The 13,043-nt window shown below is 35.1% G+C and overlaps 1 protein-coding gene across 1 annotated transcript; it reads right to left on the bottom strand.

The window, feature by feature from the left end:
• Positions 1–1,015: 1,015 nt before the first annotated feature.
• LOC109102732 (xaa-Pro aminopeptidase 2-like) lies at positions 1,016–12,384 on the bottom strand. Its single transcript, XM_042738394.1, is given in 21 exon segments — positions 1,016–1,624; positions 3,936–4,025; positions 4,164–4,240; positions 4,319–4,378; positions 4,851–4,985; positions 5,142–5,211; positions 5,311–5,371; positions 5,471–5,542; positions 5,674–5,751; positions 6,058–6,167; positions 6,645–6,734; positions 8,184–8,385; positions 8,465–8,546; positions 8,658–8,759; positions 9,511–9,654; positions 10,108–10,194; positions 10,409–10,513; positions 10,662–10,725; positions 11,116–11,226; positions 11,615–11,684; positions 12,203–12,384. Coding segments are annotated over 21 exon segments (2,178 nt in total). The 5' UTR covers positions 12,370–12,384; the 3' UTR covers positions 1,016–1,423.
• Positions 12,385–13,043: the final 659 nt, after the last annotated feature.

Below are 13,043 nucleotides of genomic sequence, written 5' to 3'. Positions count from 1 at the left end.
CACAGTTCTTCTGGATTGAGTCTGTCTCAGTTTGTTCTGTTTCTTCATGTCATTTCAGACAGACTGGATGATGATGAGATCTGACTCCTTGTGCAGATAAAAAATCACTGGATTATTACAATTAATGGCAAAATGAGTGTTTGGAAATGTTAACTGATATTTCCTACTGACACACTGCATCAAAAGACAGAAATAACGGCTTTTAAACAATTTTTTTAGCTGGTGAAAATTCTAGTGGCCTAAGACCTTTGCACAGTACTGTACATATAATAATATTTTTTTTTTTTATTTTTTTATGATGTATTATGTGTTGTGGGATGTTTTGTTAAATTATTATTATAATTTTTTTGAATGATGATAGATCCATTTAAGATATATGATTTTTTTCATGCTTCTGTGTCATAAAGTGTTATGTTGAGCTGCCATTGATGTTGTCTGGATAATATTTTCACTCAGTGGAGTGCTCTGTTTGACATCTGGAATTATGACAGTTAAGTATGAAATCTCAGAACACATAAGCTGCATCCGAAAGCTGTAAAATGCTGCCTACACACACAGGCAGGATAAGGAGGTACGAGGACATCATGGCATGTCTGAATCCAATGATCGTGTCACATCCTGTTTACTGAGATACTTTCATATGAACAATTTTTGAAAGCAGCATAGATGTATCCTTTGCTGCCTATGATACCTACAAACCTGTGCTTTCCATTCTGTGACAGTTAAGATAAAAAATTTAAATTAAATAAAAGCTGCGTTGATGGTCAGTTTATGTGTAAATGAACGACTTTTTCCACTTTTAATGTGAGTTCTAGCGAAAAATTAGTACTATTGTAATTAAATATTATAACCGAACTTCTCTGTATTTTCATGTAGATCATGAGACTGCCTTAGAAGTCAGTTTGAAATCTGTTTTGTGAGGTAACTTTACATGCAAACGCTGCCTGAAAGTCATCGTCTCATTACCTGCCTAAGCTTTCGGACGCCGTCATAGATAAACCAAAAGTAGAGGAGATACTTTAGTAATCTCACTTTAATAAACTATAAATAAACAATGATTTACTTAAAATAATATATTCATACATTCACATGCAATGTATAATTTTTAAATCTTAATATTGTCTTTCTTAATTAAACCAACAACTTTTGTCATAAAATACATTATAAAATACTAACAGTTCAAACATAGGACAAATCCTAATGAGGCATTAAATCAACTCAAAATGGCTTGTAAAAAAATAACCAGATAAAAGAGAAGAATTAAGAGAGAGAAAGAACACTGTATAATAGACAACTTAATTTAAGTACGCAACACTGGAGCTTTTCTGTTTGTATCTGAAAGTGAGTTTGTCACCCCAGCCCACAACAGGAGCAGAGGCAGTACTGAACGCTGTGAAGTGGGTAATGCTCTACAGTGCTTGTTTTACAACAGGTTATACAGTAAAACGGAGGGCAGCACTGTTACTAGCAGTGTGACTGAGGAGATGACAGCTGAGGCTCCAGCTGTAAGGAAGGGTGCCGTATGCTTCATCATCCAGTCATACTCCTCCTTCAGCGCCTGCCTCTCCAGCTCAGGACCCACCATGCTCCGGATGGTCTCATAGTACTTGTTCAGCCAGTGCAGCTACAAGACAACAACAAATAAAATGCTGTCAGTGAGTGATTTCTGTTTTGTCATAAATGAAAATAAGGCCATTTTCAGCTAACCCACAACCCCGCCTCCCAAGACGTATTTCCAGTGAAGAGCATCAGTGGGCACATTTTCAAAGGAAACCAACGCTAGAAAATAACTTATATTTAAACACACAAAGCTGTGGTTTCTTAACCTACATTTTTTAGACTGAACACCAAATGGCAAACAAGACATTCAAGCAGTACCAAAATTATTTATGATATGAAAGTAAACATAGATGCATTTATATTATATCAGACAACACATGATATGAAAGTAAACACATGAAAGTAATACATGAATGTATTTATATTAATAACACATACACACATACACAAACACACACACATATACATACATATATATATATATATATATATATATATATATATATAACATTCATTGTATAAACAGAAAATACTGAGATGTTTCTCATGTTTCTTTTATGTCCCATAGTTTATGTTAGGCCGTTTTAGCCTAAATGTTTATGTGTAATAAATTTTATGTTGAATCAAATAGAATATTTTTAAAGTTACAGTTTGTAATATCTATATGATATTTTCTCATTTAACACAAAATTTTCTGTTTTAATAATATTTTGTGTTTGTTTTCAATGTTTTGTTTGTTTTTTGATTGTTTGATTTTAATTAGATTAATTAATCGACTGACAGGGCAATATGATGCAGGGCAACAACTTTATACATGCAGTTATACCCTAAAATTCAAGATATTGGTGCAAAAAATGCCTCTTTATGTGTTTTTGTCTAATATTTATATCATACAATATCGATATCACACCAGCAGGGAGAGCTATTACACGAGTGCTGTTTTTGACCCGAATATCACAAGTTTAAATGCGATTTTATACAATAGTTCAGTAAGAAGTTGATATTGTGTTATATTTTAAACACAATATTATGTGTTTTTGCATATAGAGAACATAATTACCTTTAAAGCCAGAGCAGAACTGTTGTGCGTTGTGCGATTCTGAATGAATCCGCGTTTTGAACGAATTGTGTGAACCAATGATTCAAAGACCCATTCACAAAGAGAGCCATTTACTGAATACTTGAATGAATCAGCCGTTTGAACGAATCGACTGAAGACATTTACCGCCACCTCCAGATTTAGTTTCTTATTTGAAGAATCATTTAATTAATTAATTAATAATATTAATAATAAGAATAATAAGAATAAAAACATTAAAGGTAAAGTTCACCCAAAAAATTGTCATCATCGACTCACTCTCGTTTCAAACCTTTCTATTTTGAAGACTGTTGGTACAAAGCTGCTTTGGTTACCAATGACTTTCACTGTATGAACAAACAACACTGAGATGTTCCTTAAATTATCTTCTTTTAGGCCATTTATGTTAGGCCGTTGTAGCCTAAATGTTTGTGCAATTAATTTTTTAGTTGAATCAAATAAAATATTTCTAAAGCTACAATTTGTAAGGTCTACTTGATACTTTCTCATTTAACAAAAATATCTTTAAATAACCTTTTGTGGGTATTTTCACAGTCAAATTTATTTTGCGATTAATTGCTATTAATTAGATTAATCGAAATATTATGTAATTAATTCGATTAAAAACTGTAATCGACTGACAGCCCTAATATATATATATATATATATATATATATATATATATATACTTATATACTAATTATATACTTATATACTAATATATACTTATAGATAAGTAACACGGGTACATTTGTAGCAATAGCCAAAAATACATTGTATGGGTCAAAATTTTTTGGCAATTTTTATTTTATGCCAAAAATCATTAGGGTATTATTAAGTAAAGATCATGTTCCATGAAGATATTTTGTACATTTCCTACCATAAATATATTAAAACTTAATTTTTGATTAGTAATATGCCATGCTAAGAACTTCATTTGGACAACTTCAAAGGTGATTTTCTCATTATTTTTATTTTCTTTGCACCATCAGATTCCAGATTTTCAAACAGTTGTATCTCAGCCAAATATTGTCCTATCATAAAACCACTATCCCAAACCTTAAATCAATGGAAATCTTGTTTATTCAGCTTTCAGAATATGTATAAATCTCAGTTTCGAAAAACTGACCCTTATTACTGGTTTTGTGGTCTCTCACTCACACACACACACACACACACACACACACACACACACACACACACACACACACATATATATATTGTTAACAAAGAAACAAACAAAACAAAACAAAAAAAAACAGTTTGTTATAAATACTTTATGGCACTATTACAATACCTGCTCAGGACTTAGAAGAGATGTGTTGATCAGTTTTCTGTCATAAGGCACCAGTGAGACAGTTTCAAATGTCAAGTAATTGTTGCCATATTGAAAATAAAACAGGAAAAGAGGAATTTTATTTTAAGCAAGAAAAAATGCACATATTATTAATATTTCTTTAGGAAGTGCCCTTGGCTAACTGCAGAGGATTTACAGAGTTACGGACCCTCAGTTAGTTGGATGTACCTTTGTTATAGCTGGAACAGTCACAGCAATGTCCTCTATCCTTATACCAAAGTCATTCTCCTTGTAATAACCAGGTTCTAGAGGAGAGTTTGTCAGTTTATAACCGTAATTATCAAACTAAGATAATCGTAATGAGCTGCTTAATGATTCCTCACCAATTGATGTGAACATCCCCTCTTGAAATGGAATATTATTGGACTGAAAACCCACAGGCCCTATCCGAGAGAAAACAAAGACCTTAGATAAAGACATACAGCATATGTTATATATTTACATATACCTGTATATGTGTGTTTTTGAATGTTTTTCTCACCAAGGCTGCATTTATTTGTAATAAAAAAATAAAAAAATAAAATAAGGTAAAACAGCAATATTGTGAAATAGTGTTACAATGATTTCTATTTTAAAATCTTTTAAATTCATTTTATTATCAATTTCTTATTATTGTCAATGCTATATGCTTTGAATAGAACAATAAAAAAAAAAGATTTATTAAACAGAAATATTTTGTAACATTATAAATGCCTTTACTGTCACTTTTAATTAATATCATGCATCATTGATAACAAAAAAATAAAAAATAAATAAAACTTACTGACTCTACACTTTTAAATATTAGTGTATTTAAATTGTAAATGATTTTTATAAACACAAATGCATTTAAATGACAAGATTATCTTCAATCACAATCTAACATTTTTCAGATTAATATTTAAATTCATTGAATAGCAAAGTAGTTGCCGACACCATGACCTGTCCCATGACCATAATTTAAACCAACTTCCCACAATGCTCTTCGTCCCAGCATCTCCATGTTCACGCCTATGGAGGGAATAAAAACACTTGAACGGTTAGCACTTGACAGGTTTTGTAGTGGTCACTGTGAGAAGTCTACTGTGTATATGCCACCCTCTTGTGGAAGTATCATGGCATGGTCGCTTGAATGGAGATTGTGATTGAAGATGAGGAAATCCTCACCTCTAGTTCCAGCAGGAAAGATGGTTCTTGAAATCTCAATATTTCCCATGAGCACTCTTGTGTAGGCCTCCTATCGGAGTAGGACATGGAGAAAACAGTTTTCTTTTCAGTATAAGCATCCTATTATGCTTTGCATCATTAGTAACTCCCTATGCCTGCCATTCAGTACCTTTTGAAAGTCAGTGGGTTTACCCCAGTGCACAGTACGCGTTATATCAGTAGTACCATCACTGTTAACATAAATAAGACAGAATGCATGCATGAGCTTGTCTGTGTATTGTTTTTTGCACACAAACATAACTATGTACTAATAGTACTATGAAACTCACAGGTACTGTCCTCCAGAGTCAACCAGATACATCTCATCCACTGACAGCTTCCTTGCAGTTTCATTAGATGGACTGTAAAAATAAGAACAATGCAGGTAGTTATAAGTAAACACAATGAATATAATTCAAGAGTGTACAAAGAAAAATGACTAAAAAACCCCTAAATATTATAATTTGGTGGGAAGAGGTACAGTATTCAATACCTGTAGTGAGCAAGAGCAGCATTAGGTCCACTTGCAGAAATGGTCTCAAAACTAGGCCCTCTGCTGTTCTTCTGTTTGCTGTCAAAACACAGTGAAGGGTTTGTGATTCTCAAGAAAAGGGAAGTTTACAAAAGTAAAACATATTAACATCCTTGATGAAGTAACAAGTTCTACTTGTGCAACTAACGTAATTCCTGTAATGCAAGCTTATAAAATAAACAAATAAATGTAAAAAAATAAAAATAAATAAAAAATAAGCAATGCACAATTTAAATAAATGAATGGTACATATACTTTTGGAACCGATAGCCTTAAGGTAAAAGTATCTGTTTTATTTTATGTGAGTGGTATCAGTGAAGAGGGTTTAGCTCCACTGTTTTGTACCTGCGACACTGATCGACAAAATGTGCTGCTGTAAGTTCGTTCTCTGTGCCTTCTGGAACTTTCTTCTCTAGCCACATAAGAAGCTGCATGACTGCGACTGCATCCCTAACCTGCGGGAAAAAGGATGGATGTTCACCCATCGTGGCTGAGAAGTACAAAATCACCCGCTTGAGACCAGATGGATTCCAGACAGAGGGGATTAATTGAAGCAGTCAACAGAGGTCTGGCTTTAGGCCATAAACCACCAGAGCCACATGTCCATGCATGTTATCAAATGCAGTTATTTTCGAATGAAAAACCTCATTCGGCAAAATATGTCAATAGAACACTGAATACAAGCAAACACCATGAGTAATAAAGGTCCCAATATGTTTGATGGAGGTTGTGCGATAAGGAGCGATAAGACATTGATGCAGCAATGAATGGAGTCTGTCTGGTCTCCTAATGTGGCCTTATGATGTGATAAAGTGCCCCTCAATCTAGAAATTACGATCATACAACAGGTATCAGTCAACAGTGTCCATAAGGGTTATCACTGCTTTACAAAAGTCATTTGGGGAGAAGACTGTGTGTTTGTGTGCTCTTACATGAGCCTCTTTGAGAATACGCTGCTCAGTCGCATCTTTCACTGCTTTTGTGGTCAGTACTGGAGAGTAGGTGCTGGTCAGACGTTTGTCCAAAAACATAAGATATGTTCAACAACAGTAAAATCTTCACCTGTACTGTGGGACTCAAGCAGCCTTATGAAATTATAATTTCACTCAGGATCCATCCATCCATCCATCCATCCATCCACCCATTTACTTATCCATCCATCCAGCCATCAATCATCCATCTATCCACCAATCTAAATCTATACATTTATCTACCCATCCATCTAACTATCTACCATTTATCCATCCACCCACCCAATCATCCATCCATCCATCCATTCATCCATCCATCCATCCATCCATCCATCCATCCATCCTTTCTTCTATTCAAATAACTATTTCAGTAATTTATCCATCAATCTGCCCATCTATTCACCTGTCCACCAATCTACTCATTCATCCGTCATCTGTCCATCCATCCATCCATCCATCCATCCATCCATCCATCCATCCATCCATCCATCCATCTATTCATTCATTCATCAAGTTATCCATTTATCTGCCCATCTATCCAGCTATCTACCTATCCGTCTAAATATCATCCATCCTTCCATCCATCCATCCATCCATCCATCCACATATCTACCCATCCATCTGGCTACCTACCATCCATACTCTTGTCCACCAATCTACTCATCCATCTATCTATCCATCCATCCATCCACATATCTACCCATCCATCTAGCTACCTACCATCCATACATCTGTCCAACAATCTACTCATCCATCCATCCACCTATCTACCTATCCATTCATCCACCAATGTACTTATCCATCCATTCATCCATCCATTTATCCATCTATCTACCCATCCATTTACCTTTATACTTACCAATCTACCTGTCTACCCCATCCATCCATTCACACCTCCATCCATCCATTTATTCAAATTTGTTTTGCACTTCACAGCACAGCTAGTCACAACAAGTAAAACATCATAAATTAGCTCTAATTTAATTCATCATATATTTATTTAAATATCAGTCAATGAAATAATTTCATTTCAGACAGACCAGGAAGGGCAAAATAAGTGTCTGAAATAGCTTTGCAGTGTGTCAAAAATAGAAATGACTCCACTGATTATAGCAATCTAATTTTGTCACACAGTGACACGTGGCTGATGTAGATGTGCGTAACTAAACTTTTTTGACGCAAGCATAGAGTTTTGTTTGTTCTTTCCTAGATTACATTTACATATTTACATTTATGTTTCAGCCTTTAAAAAACCATATGGGAAAAATTAATTAGGCTACTATTTAACACAGTAGCCTAATTAATTTAACTACTTGAACAGAAGCACAGGATAACATTAAAGGCCAAATGCAAAAAGTGAAAATCAATTATTAACATTTGAGGGGCTTGACTGAAACCATCTTAGCCATATTTAGCCCACAGATAGTTTGAGACTCCTTATTTGAGCATCCAAGCTATCGTACACGTAGTACTAGTCTATGTTTTGGATCCAGGTCTTACCTCAGGAGTGATGAGCTCATACAGGGCTTGGTTGGTGTACTCTGTTCCCACCCACACCCTCACATTGGGTCTCTGTAGATAGGACTGCAGGTACGTGCGCACAGAGCTGTACTCAAGCAGCTGCACACAATAGGAATGGTAGCATGACGTGTTCAGGTACACCTTCAACTCTTCTGTTATTCGTTCAATGTGCACAAAGAGCCTGGTGAAGGAGGTTAGTTAGAAACTGTACAGCACACCAACTAAGTATAGTGCTATTAATATGAAACAGAGGAACTTGCCATATCTCATCCATTGACAGCAGAGTGTAAGAATAGAAGAATGGATTAAAAGGGATGTCGTTTCCTCGTAGATTAAACAGCCCTGAAAATAGAGACACAAGCTGAAATGTTTGGCCCGACAAGAGTTTTACAGAACAATTCAGAGAAACTCTCCTGCATGAGATGGCTTTGTGTTGTGCTGTTTTGTGCTTACATGCGGTCTCGTCCAGAGCTGAAAGCAGCACAGCGGTGGGCTTGTATGGATTGTCACTTATTTGGGCTCGGATCTGATCTACTTTCATTGGCCAGGTCCTTTCTGAACATCCACAATGTAAATTTTAATTACAACAAAACCTTCAAGACACAGTTCACCCAAAAAATGTGAGATTTGTGTCAATTTTTTATAATTTTTAATATATTTTCCTATGCAATTACAATAAAAGGCAACATATATGCAGAGAAGACTGATTTGCTAAAGATTCACTATTCTGAATCAAATCTGTTCAGGGAATCGACTTTTTGACTTGGTTTAAAATGATTTATTCATGAATCAGACTGATTTTTGTTCTCAAGTTCACCACATTGACTCAACACTTTAGTCTCTGCAGGAAGATTATTAGTAAACAGCACTGAAAATGTTTATATGTTCCTCACACAAAGCTATAATATGAATTCAGAAGACTTATAAATGATAATATTAATAAAATGCACAACTCATTCTAAGATTCTTTTTTGTATCTTATTTAAAGCTTGAAATAGAGGAAAAAAGCAACAAGCACAGAATTTCTCCTTTTATGTCCCACAGAAAAAAAGCCATATACTGTAGTTTTAGACAACATGAAGTTATTCTTAGGCTGACTATGCCTTCATTCATGCCTCATTGACTTTATCTTGGCACCAGAATGAACTAGAATATCCCCTGTGAGCTGTCATTACTGTAAGTTATATCACTAGTCATTAAAGATTAAATCAGAGCTTTATTGCTCTGTTTGTCATGATCTTATGGTCCTCTGCCCTATTCGCTTGGTACTTATCAGTCAAGTGATGCTGATAAGACATGCACACACCGATGACATTGTCAGGTAAGCGTATGGGGTTGTCAGGAGGCAGAGGAGGTCGACCTGTCCATATTTTATCCACCAGGTTATCAGGAATAGACTTCAGGATCCGGCCCGCTGGAGCCAGGTTGGTGCTGTAAACGTCAAAAATGTCTAAAGCAGCAAAGAATAAAGACCAAATTATTCACGAATGATTTAATCTACTTATGTAATCATCTTAATATAGTTTATATATACACTTCAATTCAAAAGCTTGCTTCAGTAAGATTTTTTAAAATGTTTTTGAAAGAAGTCTCACCATGGCTGCATTTATTTGACAAACATAGTAAATATATAAGCATTATTGTGAAATATTATACAATTTAATATATATGTTTTTCATTTTAATACATTTTAAAATGTATTATCATTATTATCATCAATGTTGAAAACAGTTTTGCTGCTTAATATTTTTGGGTGTCATTTTTTCACATTTGTTTTTATTTTGATGAATAAAAAAAGTTCAAAAGAACAGCATTTAAAATAATTAAAAAAATTGACCAGAAAGCAACATACTTTTTAACATAATTTACATAAGAAAGTATTTTATCAGCTCTGTTTGCTCACCTACAGAGAAGAGGAATGGGTCAAAGCCCACCTGATCTCCCTCAGGGATCTCTAAGATTAGCCAGTTGGTAATGCTGCGAATAGAGGCTGTGATCCAGTAGAGTTAGACCAGAAAAGTGTTACAAACTCAGATCGAATTAACAACAGACAAAGTAAAGGTAAAATAATAGAATTCTACACAGCAATCAATAAAATAACATCTTTCAATATCCTTTAAATATGTGTTTTAAGACCCACCCACGTTCAACTTCATTTGGACAAGTATAAAATATTAATTTTACTCTCATAATTTGCTCCTCACCATCTCGCTGTAGCTCCCAGTTACAGTCCATTTGTCTCTCTGCCTGAATCCAGTAGCGGCTATCGGTCCACAAAACAGCCTTGTTTTGAGTAATTACTGCTGTTCCTAGAAATTAGAAACAGATTCTTGTTAGTTATAACAAAAGACAGGAGTGGGACATTCGTCAGGGACCAAAGAAGTGACAAACATAATGCGACTGAGTAAGATGCATGGTGATACAGCAATATTATGATCAGTTGGCTGTGAAACACACCTGCAGAGCCAGTGAAGCCAGACATCCAGGCCAACCTCGCATCTCTGGGGGCGATGTACTCACTCTGCCAAAAAATGAAATGGTCAGAAATTAAATGCCTACAAAACGGACAAAAACGCAAAATATATTTAAAATTTGGGGATAAATAATGTTTAATCTTGTATATCATTTGATATATTTCATATTATTAATTCTAGGCCAACTAGTTTTGGATTTAGTATGTGGTGTCTCTGCAGAGAGAATGTGCATTTAAAACAACAATACAAATATTATTATTTATGACCTCTTTTGAATTTTTGATTACATTAGAATTTATTTAGACTTATTTGACATCAGTGTATGGCTATGGTTTGTGATTTTATATGCTTAGGAAAAAAGTAAAAGAAATATATTCCAGGTAACCAGTTTTGCCTCTTAATATAACTTTCCATTTCTGACAATCTTTAGAAGTTACCAGATGAGCATCTGTGGCTGGGATGATGTAGGCTGAGATGTTCAAGGGGATCATGGATGCTCTTAGATCACGAAGCCTCAAAGTCGTGTTTACAGCTGTTGGTGGCAAATACTGGAGCAACGAGAATTAATCATTTAAATATATTGCATCAAAATTATTCTGAATACATTAAATTATCCACAAATATCACAAATTCAATTTTCAACCCATAATTCGAAACTCAACCCATATAAAAACATTTAGTTTAACTGATACAGATAACACACACAGCTCGTTGAGATCAGATCTGGGGTGTGCATGACCTAAAAACTGTGTTCTTATCAGGAGAGAAGATCTCCTCACTGAGAGGCCAGATTAGGCCTGTATGCTGGACACAGGGTTATTATTTTCTCTTTCCTCTGCTCTCTGAGCTAAAGACAAGTCCTAGCAGAGGACTGAACCAGTTGTGTGGATATACAGAGGAAAACATGGACAGAGTATGGATAGAAGAATAGAGTACCGGAGGAATTGCTGAACAGTTCCTCTCACTGCCTGAGACTTCTTTGGCCCACACAGCATATCTGCCTCCTGTGATGACAAACGAGAAGAGACACATGCAGAACAACAGAGTAAATGTTTTAAACTCACTGTCAGCACATGTGGTGAACAAAGGTCAGCAATTGTGGTTAAACTTATGCTTTTATAATTCGAGATGACAATGCTTTCACATTACAATATGACTGAAACAGTAAAAGCAACTCAGCAACTGCACTACAACTCAAAAACATGCATAAAACCTCAAAAACCACAATGTAAACAAGCCAAATATAGTAAACAAATGACACATATAATCATTTTATGAATAAAAAACAATAATCATACAGTCTCTTACAGATCCGTTTTATGGTTAGAATGAGCAAACAAATGACATTTTATGGTAGAATTCATTTTTAGGCTAATGACATGCAAATATAATTCACACATAAACCAAAAACACATGGCACAACAACAGATGGTGACCTTACTCATACAGTGCATGACTGTTGCAGTTACACCACACCATCAAGACTAAATCGCCATAACATACACAATTTTTTTTGTTACCTTCAAGACCACAAGACACACAGCCAGTATCCAGCCTGAGGAGCTCATTTTAGACCATCTGCTCCAAGCAAGTCCACACACAGAGTGTGACAGCAGGGCACGAGAGTTCCTGTCTTGTGAGTCTGTGCGTGTGTGTGTACAAGGGTTTGTATGTCCTATCTGAAAATACATGCGTTACAAGAAGTGTCCTAACCAGATCCACGTGCAGTAGCTGAGGGGGAGGAACTTTGGCTGTGACTCTAATCTTTACTACTGCAATAAAAGCACAGTGTCTCTCTCCCTATGCCTTTCTTTAATGTGCAGTGCTTTTACCCAGGCATAGCGAACAAATTGCTGGTCGTGTAATAAATAATAGCTAATGTCTCCTGTTACATATGTACTGTTGGCTAGTACGTTCCTGAACTCCACTTCATTGCCCTCTTCTAACAACTAACACCATCACTCTGCCTTTCAATGTCAGGAAGTTTCGCAAGAAAGTTTTATTGTGCAAACTCTTAAAGGGATAGTTTAACCAAAAATTAAAAATCTGTCATCAATTACTCATCCTCATGCAGTTTCATATACAGTATTTCTCTCTTCACTGGAACATACAATGAAAGTGGATGTGGATGATTTCAAGCTCTTAAATGACCTAAAACCACTATAAGTAGTAGAAGTAAAGTAGTTCATGCACTTCAAGTACTATATTTCATTTTACATATGAAGGCAAACGGCAACTTTGTGTGATGAAAAGATCCAAATTTAAGTCAGTATTCATTTAAAATGTTCCATTCTGCAGTAGTTCATACTTCCACATATTCAAATTTCACATCATATGTAGTTCTATGTTGTTGTTTTTTTATTCC

This window comes from Cyprinus carpio, chromosome B14 (genome assembly GCF_018340385.1).
Source record: "Cyprinus carpio isolate SPL01 chromosome B14, ASM1834038v1, whole genome shotgun sequence".
NCBI lineage: Eukaryota > Metazoa > Chordata > Actinopteri > Cypriniformes > Cyprinidae > Cyprinus > Cyprinus carpio.
This window is presented reverse-complemented; position numbering and strand designations above follow the sequence as displayed.